At 39.0% G+C, this 17848-nt stretch overlaps 1 protein-coding gene across 8 annotated transcripts in view; it reads left to right on the top strand.

The window, feature by feature from the left end:
* Window positions 1-16442, top strand: part of MSH3 (mutS homolog 3) — a 229016-nt gene extending 212574 nt beyond the window's left edge. For 4 of the 8 annotated variants that reach the window (XM_058275431.1, XM_058275433.2, XM_071208776.1 and 1 more), the window contains 4 exons: window positions 967-1153; window positions 6588-6732; window positions 13458-13632; window positions 15718-16442. In XM_058275431.1, the coding sequence (XP_058131414.1) occupies window positions 967-1153; window positions 6588-6732; window positions 13458-13632; window positions 15718-15823 (613 nt within the window). In that variant the 3' untranslated portion in view covers window positions 15824-16442. The remainder of the gene's footprint in view (window positions 1-966; window positions 1154-6587; window positions 6733-13457; window positions 13633-15717) is intronic. The other 4 variants (XM_058275432.2, XM_071208780.1, XM_071208781.1 and 1 more) reach the window with 1 other exon arrangement.
* The last annotated feature ends 1406 nt before the right edge of the window (window positions 16443-17848 follow it).

The following is a 17848-nucleotide window of genomic DNA, read 5'->3' on the forward strand; positions in this document are numbered from 1 at the left end:
TATTTTGTCTCACAAGTTTCTATAAATAAAGGCACACTGTGCTAAATGGGGTCAAACATTATCATTCTAAAGATTTCCTAATGGTTTCAGTAGGAAAATTTAATTATCTTCATGGTTGGGGGAAGTATTAGTAAACATTGAAAATTGAGGAAAATAATGATATTTAACCTTTAAAAAGTAGGCAGAATACTCAAATTGATGGAGTGAGATGCTTCAGGGTTTCCTCCCACAGAAGCTTTGAACAACCAGCGAGAACTGCAAAAACATCTTTCTCAAAGCTCCACAAAACGGTTAAAGGACTGCTTTGATTTGGCAGGCACCACGTCAAGAAAGTGGTAATGCCATTTAACTAAACCGTGCTCATTTTTTTATCTTTCGGAACACTGAAGAAACAGTTAAGTTTTTTTTAGGATTCAATGAGATAAACTCACCTGGACAGAATTTTTTAATGTAATGCTTCTATAATTTAAGCTGCCTTTTGTCTGTTATTTTATGTTTAGAAGTTGAAATAAAGTATACTTTAAAAAAAGAAAAGTGATAGGATCTCATTGTTCCCTGGCTGGCCCTTCCCACATTTCTCACTGACTTGATGGAGAGCTGGCCTGTGTTCCCAATGCGGACCCTGCTCCCAGTTCCACAGGGAGCAGAGTAACCCTTGTGCATACACTGGTAGCATGTATGTCTGGCCCAGTCTTTCTGGTGGCGGCAACATAGAGAATCACTGTTTTTAACCCTGTGGTTTGATTTGGAATTGATTGGTCATTAGAGGTTTCCCTCCTTTTCAGGAGCTCTGTCTAGTACTATAGAGTCTAACCAGAATGTTCCTGTAAGGTTCAATTTGATGGCATATGTTTTCTTTTGTTCAGTTAATTTCCATTGTTATTGGCTTAAAATATATAGATCCCTAGGGTTATATATATATTTCATAAAATGATGCTTGCCTTTCTAATAAAATATTATTTGTAGGATGGGTGCTGCAGATAATATATATAAAGGACGGAGTACATTTATGGAAGAATTAACAGACACAGCAGAAATAATAAGGAAAGCCACATCACAGTCCTTGGTTATCTTGGATGAATTGGGCAGAGGGACGAGCACCCATGATGGAATCGCCATTGCTTATGCTACACTTGAGCATTTTATTAGAGATGTAAGTATCCTGCTTTCCTTTTTGGTAACTGGATAGTGTACAGTACACAAGTTACTTTCCTGAACTTAGTTTCCAAATACTCAAAATTATTTTTAATTGTTGTAACTGACCCTATTCCTGTTATTGATCGTTATAATTCTATATGCTGAAATGAGATAGATTGACCCTAAATAATGTTTATGATTCTTTGATGTAGCCTCCTTTCTTTTGCTGAAGCAAAATAAACCTGGTCTGGAAGAGAAAGTCTTCCCTGGCAATATTTCCACTCAGAATTGTATCTTATTATTCTGGGCAAATGACACCAAGAGTAGAGACAATCTACCTGTAGCCCAATCCTTGAGGGAAGAACAAAGAGGAGATAGTGCTATTTTGCACAATGTGAAATGTATTTTTCAGCAATCTCTCTAAAGATCACTATATAAAGCCTTTGATCTTACCTCTTTGGGTTTCTGTTTCAGTAACATCACTCTGGTCCATTGCTTAGCATCTCAGTGTGAGAATTTTTGTGTCAAACTTTCCATCTCCATCATTTCCTTCAGTCTCCCCTTTTGTTTTACTCCCTATGCCCTTGTCCATTTTGGTCTCTCCTTTTCTGTCTCTCCCACTTAGCACCTACCTGCCCCTGAACCTTGTTTTTCTCATTCCCTCTTTCTTTTTCTATATATTTTCCCATTTTCTTGCTCTTTTCTGTCTTTCCTTGTATTTATGTCTTCCCTTATCTTTATGTCTTCCTCTTTTTCTTAAATAGCCAAAATGCATAAATTTAACTTTAATTTTTTTAAATTTATTTATTTCTCTCCCCCCCACCCCGGTTGTCTGTTCTCTCTGTCTATTTGCTGCATCATCTTCTTTGTCCGCTTCTGTTGTTGTCACCGTCACGGGAATCTGTGTCTCTTTTTGTTGCGTCATCTTGTTGTGTCAACTCTCTGTGTGTGCGGCGCTATTCCTGGGCAGGCTGAACTTTCTTTCACGCTGGGCGGCACTCCTTACAGGGTGCACTCCTTGCGCGTGGGGCTCCCCTACGTGGGAGACACCCCTGTGTGGTACGGCACTCCTTGCATGCATCAGCACTGCACATGGGCCAGCTCCACACTGGTCAAGGAGGCCCAGGGTTTGAACCGCTGACCTCCCCTGTGGTAGACGGACGCTCTAACCACTGGGCCAAGTCCACCTCCCCCTTAACTTTAATTTTAACTCTCCTTCCAAAAAACATACAACACAAAAATAAACTACTTTTTCTTTCAATTTTTGTAGTCCTCTTTTGTTTAAACATTCATTTAGATTACATATTTTGATGATGACGTGTTTCCTACCCTAAAATGTATATTTTTACATTTTTCTTTTAAAAAAGGAGAATTCTTATTTATTTGCCAAAAGATGTATCTCATAAACTTATCTTTAATCATACAGATATTATGGAACTCTCATTAAGCTTCCACCCCTACTGCCAAGAAAAATATTTTAAGCACTCGTTTAAGAGGCTTCAAAAATTATGACAGAACTACATTTTCCACCTTCGAGTTTGATTTCATTGTTTCTACTATAAAACAGTGTATCAATTTCTGTGATTGCCTAACAAATTATTCCCAAAATTAGTGTCTTAAAACAATCATTTATTATCTCTCATGGTGTCTGTGGGTGAGGAAGTCAGAAGCGGCTTATGTGGGCAGCTTTGGCTCAGGGTCTCTCATGAACTTGTGGTCAAGATGTCAGCCAGAACTGCGCAGTCATCTGAAGGTTTGATTAGGGTTGACAGATCCACTTCCAATGTGGCTTACTCATGTGGCTGGCAAGTTGGTACCAAACATGAAACCTCATGGAGAGGAACTGATCATAGGCCTCAGTTCCTTTCCATGTGGGCCTCTTGAGGGAGCTGCTTGAGAATCTTCACAGAATGGCATCTGGCTTCCCCCAGAGCAAGTAATCCAAGATGCCAAGGTAGAAGCGGCATGCCTTTTATGACTTAGCCTCAGAAATCATAACCTGCCACTGCCATCATATTCTGTTGTGTAGTATATAGTATAAGGAAATATATTCTACTGAGAGGAGACTCCATTATGGCATAAACAGTAGGAGTTGAGAATCTTTGGGGCCATTGTGGAAGCTGAGTACCATAAATTATTTTTAAAACTTCAAGAACAAATTTTGACAGAATTGCATTTGTTACTTCTGTTTTCAATATTTCTAGTATAGCAATTTTTGGATATTTCAAATGTTAGTGAAATTTACCTTAGAGGTAAGAAGTTGGAGAGGGTTCTCCTAAAACAGGGGTCCTTAACTTTTTATGGTTGAAAATCTTTATTTTCATCTGTATTATGATCACTAGGATGGAAAGGAGATGGGAGGGGCGATATGTTGCTGCTGCAGGTTGAAAATTACCTTGAAGAGAGCCGTGTTGTAGCTCAAACCCTTAGGTCTTTGGACTAGAAATGCCTCTCTACTTGGAGAAGGGACACTGGTAAAATAGCCGGTCCTAAGATGCTTCAGGGCAAATTTTAAGAGCAGCTGGTCAAAGAAATTTTGCCTTGGCAGGTTTATTTGCAGTTGTTACAAGAGAGAGGGAGTATATTTTTATTTTTAATAAAGTGAATGACTGTTGAATCAACTGTGTTTTCTATTTAATTACCCCACTCTACTAATTTTTAGACTTAGATTTGGTATTAGCTTTCCTAAAAATAGGGATTTCTAGAATTCATAATAATAACGTCTGCCTGATACTAACAAAACAAAATTAAATTAAATAAAAGATGATGGGGCTATGGAGCAGAAAAGGGAAAGTTATGTTTTGCAGAATGCCAGCTGTATTCGTCTGGTTCTCTAGGGAAACAGAATCAACAGGAGATATCTGTCAATAGTATTCAATTCAGGGAAGTGGACATAGCTCAGCTGATAGAGTGCCTAACATATGGGAGTGTCCAGGGTTCCATACCCAGGGCCTCCTGACCCATGTGGTGAGCTGGCCCATGTGCAGAGCTGCCAGGGGCAAGGAGTGCCCTGCCATGCAGGGGCGCCCCCAAATGGGGGTGCCCCACATGCAAGGGGTGCTCCCTGCAAAGAGAGCAGCCCTGTATGGGGGGAAAAAAAAAGCGCACCCCTCCCAGGAATGGTACTGTACACACGGAGAGCTGATGCAGCAAGATGACACAACAAAAGGAGACACAGTTTCCTGGTGCCACTGAGGGTACAAGCAGACACAGAAGAACACATAGCAAGGGGACACAGAGAGCAGACGGCGGGGCAGGGAGTAAAATAAATCTTAAAAAAAAAAAAAAGTATGCAGTTCTATAGAAGTCTCTCACGCAGCTGTGGGGATGCACAAGCCCAGGTTCCTCAGGCAGGCTACAATCAGGGGTTGCAATGAAAGTCCAATGAAGATTCTTTTTTTTTTTTTTTTTTTTTTTTTTTTTTTTTTTATTGACTTTGTAATAATATTACATTAAAAATATATATGTGAGGTCCCATTCAACCCCACCCCCCCACCCCTCCTCTCCCCCCCCCCCCAACAACACTCGTTCCCATCATCATGACACATCCATTGGATTTGGTAAGTACATCTTTGGGCACCTCTGCACCTCATATACATTGGTTCACATCATGGCCCATACTCTCCTCTATTCCATCAAGTAGGCCCTGTGAGGATTTACAATGTCCGGTGATTACCTCTGAAGCACCATCCAGGGCAGCTCCATGTCCCGAAGACGCCTCCACCTCTCATCTCTTCCTGCCTTTCCCCATACCCTTTGTCCATTATGTCCACTTTTCCCAATCCAATGCCACCTCTTCTATGTGGACACTGGATTGGTTGTGTCCCCAATGAAGATTCTTGACGAGTTCTGGGAGATGTTGGCTATCTTAAGATGAGCTGGGAAATTCTTTCTCAGTGCTAGAATCACTTCTCCTTTTAAGGCATTTGACTAATTGGGTTAAGTGTCATTCTTGCTGATGGCAATCTCCCTGATTGATGTAATTATAACCAGCTATCTATGATTTACCACTGCAGTAAAGTCAATGGTGAGTAAAGTGCATAAATGCCCTTGTATTACAGTTAGCCCAGTGCTTGTTTGACCAAACAACTGGGCACAATTACCTGATTGAGTTGACACACTAGTCTTAATAAATATAGACTATTTAATAAATATATTTAATAAATATAGAAAAAGTATTTTTAATAACCAACATAATAATGGATTCATCCAACAATGATCAATAGATGGTAAAACCATTAGATAAAAGATGATTGAAGGACAGCAGGATATTCATATAGTCTCAATGTATCACTCCAGTATTATTCAAAGGGAAAAAGGAACCTGCACAATGAAGAAATTTGTGGACAGGCCCTTAGACCAGATGTTGAAATCAGGCATCATCAATAATGGGTCAGATTGACATCATATGCACATTGATGTGAGGCACTGAAAGAGGCACTGAAAGTATATATATAATATCATTGCCCTAAGTGTTTAATCTGAACCTAATCATAAGGAAACAATCAGATCCAAATTGTGCAAAACAACATTATACAAACACAGTTTTAATGTCATGGAAGACAAAAGAGAGAAGGCTGGGGAACTATTCTGAAGTAACAAGGGACTAAAGAGACATGACTAAGTAGACTACATGATCCTTGATATTTAAAAAGTGCTATAAAGGACATCATTAGGACATTTGGGGAAATTAAACATGGACTGTGTATTATATATCAGTGCTAAATTTCATGAATATAATAATTTTATTCTGGTTATGTAGGAAAATGTTTTTGTTCTTAGAAGATAAAAGCTTAAGTAGGGGCAAGTGGCTGTGACTCAATCCATTGGGCTCCCATCTACCATATGAGAGGCCCTGGGTTCGTGTCCTGGAGCCTCCTTGTAAAGGCAGGCTCGCCTACATGCTGCAGAGTGCTCCTGGCCCACAAGCGCCACAGAGAGCCGACTCAGCAGGGTGACGCAACAAAAAGGGAGACAAGTAAAAACACAGGTGCACAGCGAATGGACACAGAGCAAACAACAAGCAAGCCATAAGCGGGGGTAAAAAATAAAAAAATAAATACAGACACACAGAAGAACGCACAGCGAATGGACACAGAGAGCAGACAGTAAGAGAGCTTCAAGGGGGGCGGATAAGAAAAAAAAAGAACAGAAAATTATGCTCTTTTTAAAAAAAGCCTAAGGAGTTAAGTATCAAGATGTCTATAGATGGTTCAGGGAAAAAACTGTGTTTACATGTGTATATATGGAAAATGAGATGGAAGGAATAAAAAAAGGGAATATGGCAAAAATATTAATAATTGAGTCTTTAGATAGAGTATATGGATTTTCATTGTACTGTTGGAATTTTTGTGAAGGTTTGAAATTTTTCAGAATAAGAAATTAAGGAACAGTTTAATGAAATTAAAACTTAAAAATAAAATCATGTTTATTCTGCTTTATTGCTTTAGGTGAAATCCTTGACCCTGTTTGTTACCCATTATCCTCCAGTTTGTGAACTAGAAAAAAGTTACTCACAACAGGTGGGGAATTACCACATGGGATTCTTGGTCAATGAAGATGAAAGCAAACAGGATTCAGGTGAATATTCCTGCAGTAAGTACAACTAGAAAATTGTTGGTTTTCATATTTAATAACTTGAACTTTATAGGGATGGGAACTTTACTACATATTAATAATGAAAGCTGTCAATTTCAACTATAAACAGTCTTTGTCCACATTCATTTTCTGTCAGCTTAGGGTCAGGTAGAGTTTGCATTTATCCTTGCCATCTCAGAGTCCTTCTCTGGTCTTCCTGATCTCGTTTGGAATGGTCACCTTTTTCTACAAGAAGAGGGTGGGGAGTGGGCACTACTTAGGCTTTTCACTCAGTGCCTTACGTTCTTGCAGGATTCACCTCCTCTGACATTTGCGTGCACAGTATCATTAATCATCTTCTAAAACACCCAATGTATTTCCCAAATTATCATTTAACATTATTTGCAAAGGGCCATATACTATATTGGGCACTTTGAGTGTTTTATCTTAATTTGAAAAGGAAACCGAATCTCATAAAGTGATTTGCCCATGTCTGCCCCTAAGTAGGGGCCCACCTGAGACTGGAATTCATGTCTTCTGCCTCTAGGTTCTCTCCTCTTCCATTCTGCTAGATCTGCAATGTGGGTTCTACAATATTTTTCCTACTCTATCTAGTTATTGCTAGTGTCACAGAAATTGGGCATTTCATTTAAAAAGAACACCATTAGCCAATAGAAATAAGTTCAAGTTATATAGGAGGTTTTAACATAATTTTTTGTCTTATTTGGTAGTAGTTTTTTGTTTTTTTTAAGCTACCAGCCTGTGGGCCAGTGACGGTTTGCATAATTGGTGGGCAACAATGGAAGGTCCATTGTCCAAGATTCTCCCGAGTCTGAATTTTATTTGAGAAAAGCAATTAGGATGGACATGAAAAAGAAATCAGGCCACTGGACCAAATAAAACAAGTCTCTGGACATAAAATAAATGTAATGTTTGGGAATTCCTGCCTTTCAGGACTCTGCAGTTTTTGAAAGCACCTCATAAATTCTCTCATAGAATCAGTTTTGTATCTAGTCATCTGCATCCAAGTGACAGAAGGAGCTTTATAAGCTAAACTCCAGAGGGATAAACAGATAGAGTTCAACAACAGGGATTGGGAGGAGTCAGTGCTATTAAGAATTCGAGGTGAGCTGACTGCTAACCCAGAGCTTTACAGCTGTTCTGGCATTATTTTTTTTTTTTTAATATTTGTTTTATATATTTTATTTTATGTTTTCTTTAAACTTTTACCCATGAACATGTTTTTAAAAATTAAATGATGCTAAAAGGCTTGTGCTAACAAGCATCAGTTCCCTGGTTCCTTTCCTCCACTCTACACATTACCCTTAACCCAAGCCCAAAGCAACTACTTTCACTCTTTTATCTGTTTCTCACATATTTCTAATAATGTACATATTCTCAATCTCTTGATTCATAAACTTGAAACTTTACTCATTAGCTTCTCCTTATATTAGATGGGGGTTTTTGGCCTCTTATATTTATTTACCTTACCTCCCTCTCGCCTCCCAATATAGTTGTTCCATATTTTTTTTTCTATTTTATTCATGTTCATTATTTTCATCAGTTTTCTTATAAAAATTGCTGACTTGGAGCAGGTATAGCCCAGTGGTTTGAACACCTGCTTTACGTGTACGAGGTCCTGTTCAATCCCTGATACCTCCTTTTAAAAAAAATTGTGTACTGATGTGGCAAATATTGGGACAAACCCATTTTCTTTCTTTTACAACTTTTTCTGTTTTCTTGAACATAATCATTACCTTTTTTTTCATTTCTTTGTTTTCTTTGAGTCTATAGTTGAATATTCCTGTGCCCTCTAATAGGTTTGTAAAATTCTCTCTAGACATTTTTCCACATGGTTGGACCTATGGGTTCCACTTTTCCCCCACAGAGGTCATTCCTGTGGACTCCTTTGTTCTCAGTTTCATCTGAACAGGTTGCTCTCTAGGCCTGTTATACATCTGTTGTCCTGTTGTCCTGTGACCTGCTTTTGCCATCATCCTAGGAATTCTCTTACCCTTTCTTCTGTGCATTCGATTGCAAATAACAGAACACTCAGACTCTCACTGGCTCAAACAATAAGGCTATATCTAATCTCACATTACAGGAAACTCAGAGAAAGAGTGGTCTTCAGCTCCTCTTTGCATTTCTCCATGCTGCCTTGCTGGCTTCATCATCAGGCTCTTTGCATTTCTCCATGCTGCCTTGCTGGCTTCATCATCAGGCTCTTTGCATTTCTCCATGCTGCCTTGCTGGCTTCATCATCAGGCTAATGGCAAGATGGCTGCAGCTCTCTCAAGCATCAAGTCCAGAAATGACAATGTCCAAAGGATGAAAAGGGACCAGCATTTCTTGGGACTTTCTTAAGAGCAAGGAAATTTTTCCTAAATTTCCTGTAGCATCTTAGTGTCCCATCTTATTGTCAGAATGGAATCGTCTGCTCATTTTTAAACTAATCCCTAGGTGTAGGGATAGCAGGGATGACCTTGATTGGCCTAGATTAATCAAGATCTACTTTTCAAGCTGGATAGGAGGACACCATCCCCCGAGATAATTGGTGAGGAAATTGATTTCTTTAAAAATTAGGGTTTTTTAGGACTGGAATGGATTTTTGGATAGGTTACTAATAATATCCATTGAAGGAGATAATTTTTTTTTACTTTGTATCAATGAAAATGCCTTTGCTGCACCTTCATACTTGGCTGATAGTTGAACTAGGGCTGAAATTTGAGATTGAAAATCATTTTCATTCAGAATTATGAAGCGTTGTTTCCTTGCCTGCTCACTTACAATATTATTCCTGTCTATATCTGTGCTTCATCCATTACCACTAATTTACTTCCTTTTCTAAGTTAGTGGCCATCGCATAGGTCATCAGTAAAATGCCCCAGAGGCATTTGGGTGGCATCCAAGATGCCATGCTTGTCAGTGACCAGTCCTGAGTTGTGATAGACAAAACATTCAAGAGACCTGTGATTTAGTTTATTCTCATCTTCAAGATCTTAGACAAATCTCCAAATTTCATGGGAATACCTTTCAACTCTATCCTCAAAATAACCTCTCAGAAATTATTTGGTCAGCACACATCTCTTTATTAACTGCTTGGAGAACTCTTGTTTTAAAAGAAATTTTGTTATGTTTCCCTTTAACAAGCAGAAACATCAATTATTGTTTTTACTAACTATTGCCAGATAAACTTTTAACAAATGTATAAGGAGTGAAGTCTTCACTAAGAACTTTTTCATGAGTCTGTAGAGAAACATGTTGTTTTTATTGATCTTCACCATCTGCCTTTCTCTGCCTGCACATACCTTTATCTATCCTCTAGCATCTGTGTATATGTGCATGCACATACACAAATATCTATAAAGAGGGATAAAGGACAGTCTTGAGGCAGAAAATAACTGTGAAAGAGCCCCAAGATGATTAGAGAAGAGCTTGATGGGGTGAGAACTACTATAATTGGTACTAATGTGGGGACCAGAATATAATGACAAATTCAGCAACTGTTTGTACTGAGCTCTGTTAATAGCTTGTTCGAAACAGTCTAATATTTTATATAATTCCACAATAGCATGAATATACTTTAAAAAGAAAAAAAAAGGCTATCAGCAAAGCAGTTTTAAGCAGGAGAGTTACATCTTTATAGCATTTTGTAGGCACTCAGAAAATGCTGGCTGGCTGGCCAGGTGGATGGGTGAATGGATGGATGGAAGATGACTCTTTTGTAGAAAGACCAGCGTGGAGGCTAGACTATAGAAAAGAGACTGGACACAAGAGGATCAGTTAGGACCAACTCAGTTGACATGATGCAGACTATTTTTCTATCCTAAAGATTAAAAGAGTTTGCTTTTTTTTTTTTTATTGCATACTGCTGCTAACTTCACTTTTGGTCTCATGAGCATCAAAGAGTAATAAAAAAAATTATCCAAGTTAGCAGGCACCAGTTTCTAGTTGCTTCTGTTCCCCCCCACTTCCTCACCTGTTCTTTGTGCTCCCTAAGTTTTATTCGAGGACAAAAGGTATTCTTAGTGCACGGTAATGGAGAGTTTTAGTCTATGTATTCCTGAGAGTGTCAGCATTCTTTTCACATCCCACTTCTGGCTTAGAAAGGTATTATTTCTTTGTTGTTGCATTTTTAGAGAAGGAGGTTAAAGAAAACTCCATTATTCCTTGTCTCTGTTGTGTTAACTCTTTTGGCTTTTTTTATTTTAAGCTGATAAAAGGATAAAAAGCATCCATATTTATCAAATGAAGTATATGAGAAAAAAACTCTTGATAAACTTGTAATAAATATACTAGGCTCTCTGAAGTTATTGTAAATGTGGGCCATCTTAGACATATTAGCAACAAAATGCAATTATATTTAATTTCATAATAAAAGCTATGAGAGGGGGAAGTGGACTTGGCCCAGTGGTTAGGGCGTCTGCCTACCACATGGGAGGTCTGCGGTTCAAACCCCGGGCCTCCTTGACCTGTGTGGAGCTGACCCATGTGCAGTGCTGATGCGCACAAGCAGTGCCGTGCCACACAGGGGTGTCCCCCGCGTAGGGAAGCCCCATGCGCAAGGAGTGCGCCCCGTAAGGAGAGCCACCCAGTGCGAAAGAAAGTGCAGCCTCCCCAGGAATAGCACCGCATGCACGGAGAGCTGACAGAACAAGATGACGCAACAAAAAGAAACACAGATTCCCTTGCTGCTGACAACAACAGAAGCGGATCAAGAAGAAGACACAGCAAATAAACACAGAACAGACAGCTGGGGTCGAGGGGGAAGGGGAGAGAAAAAAAATAAATCCTGAAAAATAAAAATATAAAATAAAAGCTATGAGAGACTGAGGTGCTTTAGATTTATCAGAGGTCAAACTGTATGCAGCATTGTCTTAGTATTCTCGTACTTCATTATTTTCTAATTCTTTAAAAGTTTTTAATTATGTATATGCATATGTGTGGCAGGCTGAGTTCTCCAGAAAGGAGATACTGAGATTTGTTTGCAAGAGGTTTTATTGGAAAGTGCTTTCAGGATCAAGAGCTGAGGGCAGGACAGTCATTACAAGGCTTCAGCCAATCCTGTGGAGAGCTCAGAGGCTAGGATGACCCTGCATAGCTGCCTTAAACTTGGGAAGACAGGACCAGGCCTTATACCCTGAATTAGTTTTCTATTGCTGCATAGCAAATTACCCCCAAAAGACAGCAGCTTAAAACAACAGACTTTTGTTGCCTCAACAGTTTGTGTGAGTCATGATCCAGGGCAACGTAGCTGGACACCTCTAGCTTTGGGTCTCTTACAAGGCTCCAATCAAGTATTGGCCAGGGCAGCAGTCACTGCAGGGACAGCCTGGGCAAGCCATTTCCATACTCTCTTGTGTAGCTGTTGGCTGGCCTCAGGCCCTCACTGCTTGTTGCCTGGAGACAGCAGCTTCTTTCCATGGGCAGCCCACAACAAGCAGCTGGCTCTCCTCAGAGCAAGCAAGCAAAAAAGTGAGAGTGCCCAGGAGAAAGACCACAGTCTTTCATTACCTAATCTCAGAAGTGACCTCCCATCACTTTTATCATATTCTGTTCTTTAGAAGAAAGCCACTGTCACTCAAGCAGAGGGAATTACACAAGGACATGAACACCAGGAGGTGGGGATTTGGGGGAGCCCTCTTAGAGTCTGCCTGCCATTCCTTGTAGCAACCAGTCATTGTATGTAGGCTGCCTCAAGAAGGGCCTACACTTAAGTGAAACAGCTCTCTTTAGCTGAGACAGTTCCCAAAGAAGGCGTACAGCTGAGGGCTGGGCACTAACAAAGTTCCAGAGAGCTGGCTGAATAAGCCATTCAGTCCTGAAGGGGGATCTGAGTGGCACTGAACAGCATTGCCTTCAGTATACATAACTCTTAGTTGACAAGAATATTTAATAAATCTGGATTTCTTGGTCTTGTTATTTAAATTGAGTGTGTAATATTTCTTTTTTTTTTTTTTTTCTCTCCCCCGCCCCCGTCTGTTCTCTGTCTATTTGCTGCGTGTTTTCCTTTGTCCACTTCTGTTGTTGTCAGCGGCATGGGAATTTGTGTTTCTTTTTGTTGCATCATCTTGTTGTGTCAGCTCTCCGTGTGTGCGGCACCCTTCCTGGGCAGGCTGCACTTTCTGCGCTGGGTGGCTCTCCTTACGGGGTGCACTCCTTGCGCGTGGGACTCCCCTTTGTGGGGACACCCCTACGCGGGGACACCCCTGTGTGGCAGGGCACTCCTTGTGCGCATCAGCACTGCGCATGGGCCATTTCCACACAGGTCAAGGAGGCCCGGGGTTTGAACCACGGACCCCCCGTGTGGTAGACGGATGCCCTAACCACTGGGCCAAATCCGCTTCTCATGCAGTATTTCTTTATCTCTTCTTAAAAGGTAAATATTGTACCATGAATCAGAATCTTTCTCTTTTTGATATAAAAGTTAAGTTCAAATTCTGGAGTAAGCTGCATATAACTAGATGCTTTTTTAGTTTACCGTGAATCATTGTTAAAAACCAATTTTAGTGCACTAATAGATAGCTCCTAAATGCAAAAACTCTGTCAAAGCAATATTTACCCTTTTTCTAGATGTGTAAACTTCATAAAAGGAGCTACCCATGCTTTGGAACAATGGATTTCTTTTTCAGATTGTAAATTTTAATAAACTTTTAATAATTTATATGTCTTCAAAAATCGTCTAACTTCTTTCAACTTTCAGGCATGCTCTTCTTAGCCTCTTTTTTTCTTTACTTTTGTAGGTAAAGAAGATGACCACATCCCTGACTTTGTCACTTTTCTTTATCAAATAACCAGAGGAATTGCTGCAAGAAGTTATGGACTAAATGTGGCTAAGCTAGCAGATGTTCCAACAGAAATTTTAAAGAAAGCAGCTCATAAATCAAAAGAGCTGGAAGGATTAGTAAATATGAAAAGGTCAGAATGATTGTGCTGTGTTTGGGGCTTATATTGAAATCTTCCAGTGGTCCAAGGAAGAGGATCATTACGTAAATGAACATCAGATCTCCTTTTAAACATCTCTTTAAATATTCTGAAATATTTAATTTGATAGAATGGAAACAGCTCTTTACAAAGCTCCTGTGAATTGAGTCTATCTTCTATAATCAGGTCTTTATTAAGTTGCAAAATTGGTTTTCAGTCATTTTTCTAAAGATTTAAATCGCTCCTTAATGTATGCCAACACATGGTTGCCTAACCCATTAAATTATACAAAAAGTATTTGAAAGAAACCTCAGCATTTAGAACCTAAAAAGTATTTCTTTTCATCATATGTTGCATTCAGATATGCAGTGACTCCTGTCAGGACTGAATGAAAATAATAGTATTATGTAACTGTGTAATCATAGGATCTACATATCAGTTATTTTGTGAATTGTTTGTGGCATATTTTTCCTTCTAAGCTGGTTTCTGTCTGTCATCTACAAGACTTAAGTGAATGCTTTCCAGCCTTCACCCTTGATATCCAGCTAGTATATAGTCAGTATATAAATGAATTTTATTATAAACCAAAGATATATTTCAGAAGAAAAATATTCCTAGGAAAATATCACATTAGTAACTAATAACTTTTCGTTTCCCAAATATAAGATTAATAGCTACATAAGCTCCCCATGCCACGTCTGATCTGCCTGGAGACTGAGCAGGACACTACTGCCCTGGTTGGTAACCAAGTGGGATGAATGCACAGACTGTGAATCAAATGGAATATCTTGTCTGGATACCAGTGGTCCCTGAATTATACTATAAGGATATTATTTAGTTCTGGAAATCATTACCAAATTTAAATTTTGAAAAATTAATATCTAATATTAGTTAAGGAAACCATTGCTAACTTATTTACTGAAGTATAGCTGTTGCAACCACCTTTTCTTTCTTCACTTCCTTTCTCTTGTGATTCTACCTGCACACCTCACCTTGCAACAGTAAGTGACTGTTGACTTAAGTCCTAAGTGCTAGAGTACTACAAACAACATGTGGCTTAGCTTCCTCTATTAGCTTTCCCTTCTGTATCATTTCAGCAGTGTCAAATCAGAAGAAAAGTGGTGTAGTCATCACAAATAAGGGGGACAACCAATTCATAATTGTTACAAGTTAGGTTAATGGTAGTATTCCAAAGAGAAAAGTTATTCTCTCTGAACATTTCAAAATAAATTTAGCCTGTAGTCTTCTGCAAAGTCCAAATACAAATTTTAATCCTCTTTTGTTATTGTTGTTTACTTTTCCCAGAAGACACTAGAATAAAACTTCACTACAAAGGATATATATTCCAGACAGCATAAATAAATTATGATAGTTTCTACTTGTTATTATATGACCTATAAGCCAAGGGCAATAAAATTGTACATTACCTGTAAATATCTTAACTCTTCCAACCAGTATGTGACATGTGAAATCTATAGTTATCCTGACAAGATGAGAGAACTGTCAGAAGAGGTTGTGTTGGAATGGAATTTGGTAATTTATCATGACACTGTATTTGTTAATTTGCCTTTTCACTAAAAGGGCTTATCACTTCCACAGCCAGATCAAAGAAACACAATCTAATTTTGTGTCTTGATGTGGGCTTGCACGAATATTTATTGAATGCTCACTTTGTGCAGTTAACAAGTTTGAGCCAGTGTTTGCAGCAGATCAGATTATGCTTTACATACATAAATGCACATAATCCTTATGGCAACTTTTTGAGGGAGGCGCTATTGTTACCTCCATGTTAAAGTGGGGAAAATGAGGCCAAGAAAGGGTAAACCCACCCAGGGTCACACAGTTGAGCTGGTGGAGCAGTAATTGGACCTCAGGTACTCCAGCTCCAACTCTGAACACTGCACTGAGTTGCTCTTTTGCAGAAAAAAAGTAGGTCTATATCATGTTATATGACAGAGCTTCCTAACCACAGAACTCTGTCTGGAATTCAGATGTCATAGGCATTTTCATAGCTTTTAATGAGATGTATTGCCCCCCCCAACAATTTCATTTATAAAATTCGTATTTTGTTTTCTCTAGGAAAAGGCTAAAGTATTTTACAAAGTTATGGATGATAAATGATGCAAAAGACCTGCAAGAGTGGACAAACAAGTTTGAAATGGAAGAATTTGCAGCCTTTTCCTGATTAAAGCAACAACTATGTTTTTGAAAAAAAAAATTGAAGAATTAAAAATACCACCTGTACAACACAACTCTCCAGTAATAGCCCATCTTTGACTCATGTGGGAGCACCACAAAAATCATGACCATGGTACATCCCCATTGCATAGAAAGTCATTTTCAGGGGTCCTGTCTCCCTGACTTTATAAGTGTAAACTCTTCTGACTATTAAGACTTCTGCTGTGTAATAGAAAAGTTCATGTACAGGAAACTTCACATAAAATTGAAACCTTCTAAATAAAGCCTAAAGTGGTATAATACAATTTATGAACTTTTAGAGAGTGATATAAAATTTAACTCATATTTTTATTTGCTTCAGTTCAGATAATTTGCAACTAGGTAAAATGTCTGGCAGAAATCTACCTTTTCATTTTAACTAAAATAATTTTTTAAAGCCATCAGTTTATTCACTATGAATGTAAGAATTTTTAAAATAGAATTATCAAGTTTTCAGAAACTATAGCACGGAAGGAATAAGGTCACATGAAATTTGAAAAGTTAAATATTGTCACAGCTTTAAGTGGTTTAAAGAATGCTGGGTGAAATTGTCATTTATTCAAGTAATAAACAATATCTACTATAAATTATGGTATGGCCTGTTGAATATTTAAATTTTTCAAATATCTGGTAGTTGTCATTTTTTAGGTTGAATTATAATGCGAGCAAAGTTGCTTGTCATACCAGAGCACTACATTGAATTGAATTTATTAACTTTGGTCCTTTCTATTAACATATCTTGGTTTGCCAGGGATTCTATACTAAATACCACTCAGTGAGTTGGATTAAATAACAGCAATTTATTATCTCACATTTGGGAAGCTGGAAGTCTAAAATCAAGGTCTCAACAGGTCTTGCTTTCTCCCAGAACCTGCAGCATTCTGAGGCTGGCTTCTCTGCCTCCATCACATGATGATCTGCCTTATTCTCTGGCTTCTTCTGACTTCTACCTTGTGTCTGAATTTCCTCTGCCAATAAGAACTCCACTCATGGATTAAGGCCCACCCTGACTCAATTTGGCTTCATCTAAACAGGATCTACAAAACTCCTAATCATAAATGAGTCCTCACCTTAACTAATAACATCTTCAAAGGTCCTATTTGTAAAAGGGTTCACACCACAGGACCAGAGGTTAGGACTTGAACATGCATTTTGTGGGGGGCATGATTCAATCTCCAACACAGAGTCAACATATAATTTCCTCAGTATTGAACCTTAGAGCTTTGGTGATGCTGTACAGAGCTCCCTCCTTGCACGTTTTGGCTGAGCAATCACTCAGCTGTGTCCTTAGGTTTTTTTTTGTATACTTGTATTTTTTTTTCTCTATTTTTGATGTTACATTCAAAAAATATAAGAGGTCCCCATATACTCCCCCACCCCCCTCACCCCACTCCTTCCACATCCACAACCTCTTTCATCATCGTAACACATTCATTGCACTTGGTGAATACATTTTGCAGCACTCCTGCACCACGTGGATAATGGTTTACATTGTAGTTTACACTCTCGCACAGTCCACTCAGTGGGCCATGGCAGTACATACAATGTCCAGTGTCTGTCCCTGCAGTACCATCAGGACAACACCAAGTCCTGAAAATGCCCCCACATCATATCTCTTCTTCCCTCTCCCTACCCCCAGTAGCTACCATGGCCACTTTCTCTGCACCAATGTTACAATTTCTTCCATTTCTAATAACGATAGTTCCATAGTAGAGTATCAATAAGTCCATTCTAATCCATACTCTATTCATTCATTCTTTGGACTCTGGGATGGTTATGTCCACTCCACCTCTATATCAAGAGGGGGTGTAGATTCCACATGGATGATGGATGCAGTTCTCCTGCTTGCAGTTATAGGCACTCTTGGCTCCCTGGTGTGGTGGTTGATCTTCTTCACCTCCCTATTTGCTGGCCGGGGTAAGTCCAATAAACCAGATGGTAGAAGTTGCAAGTCTGCTGAGGCTCAGGGCTTAGCTGTCACATGGACCTTCCA

Source organism: Dasypus novemcinctus, chromosome 2 (assembly GCF_030445035.2).
Source record: "Dasypus novemcinctus isolate mDasNov1 chromosome 2, mDasNov1.1.hap2, whole genome shotgun sequence".
Classification (NCBI taxonomy): Eukaryota; Metazoa; Chordata; class Mammalia; order Cingulata; family Dasypodidae; genus Dasypus; species Dasypus novemcinctus.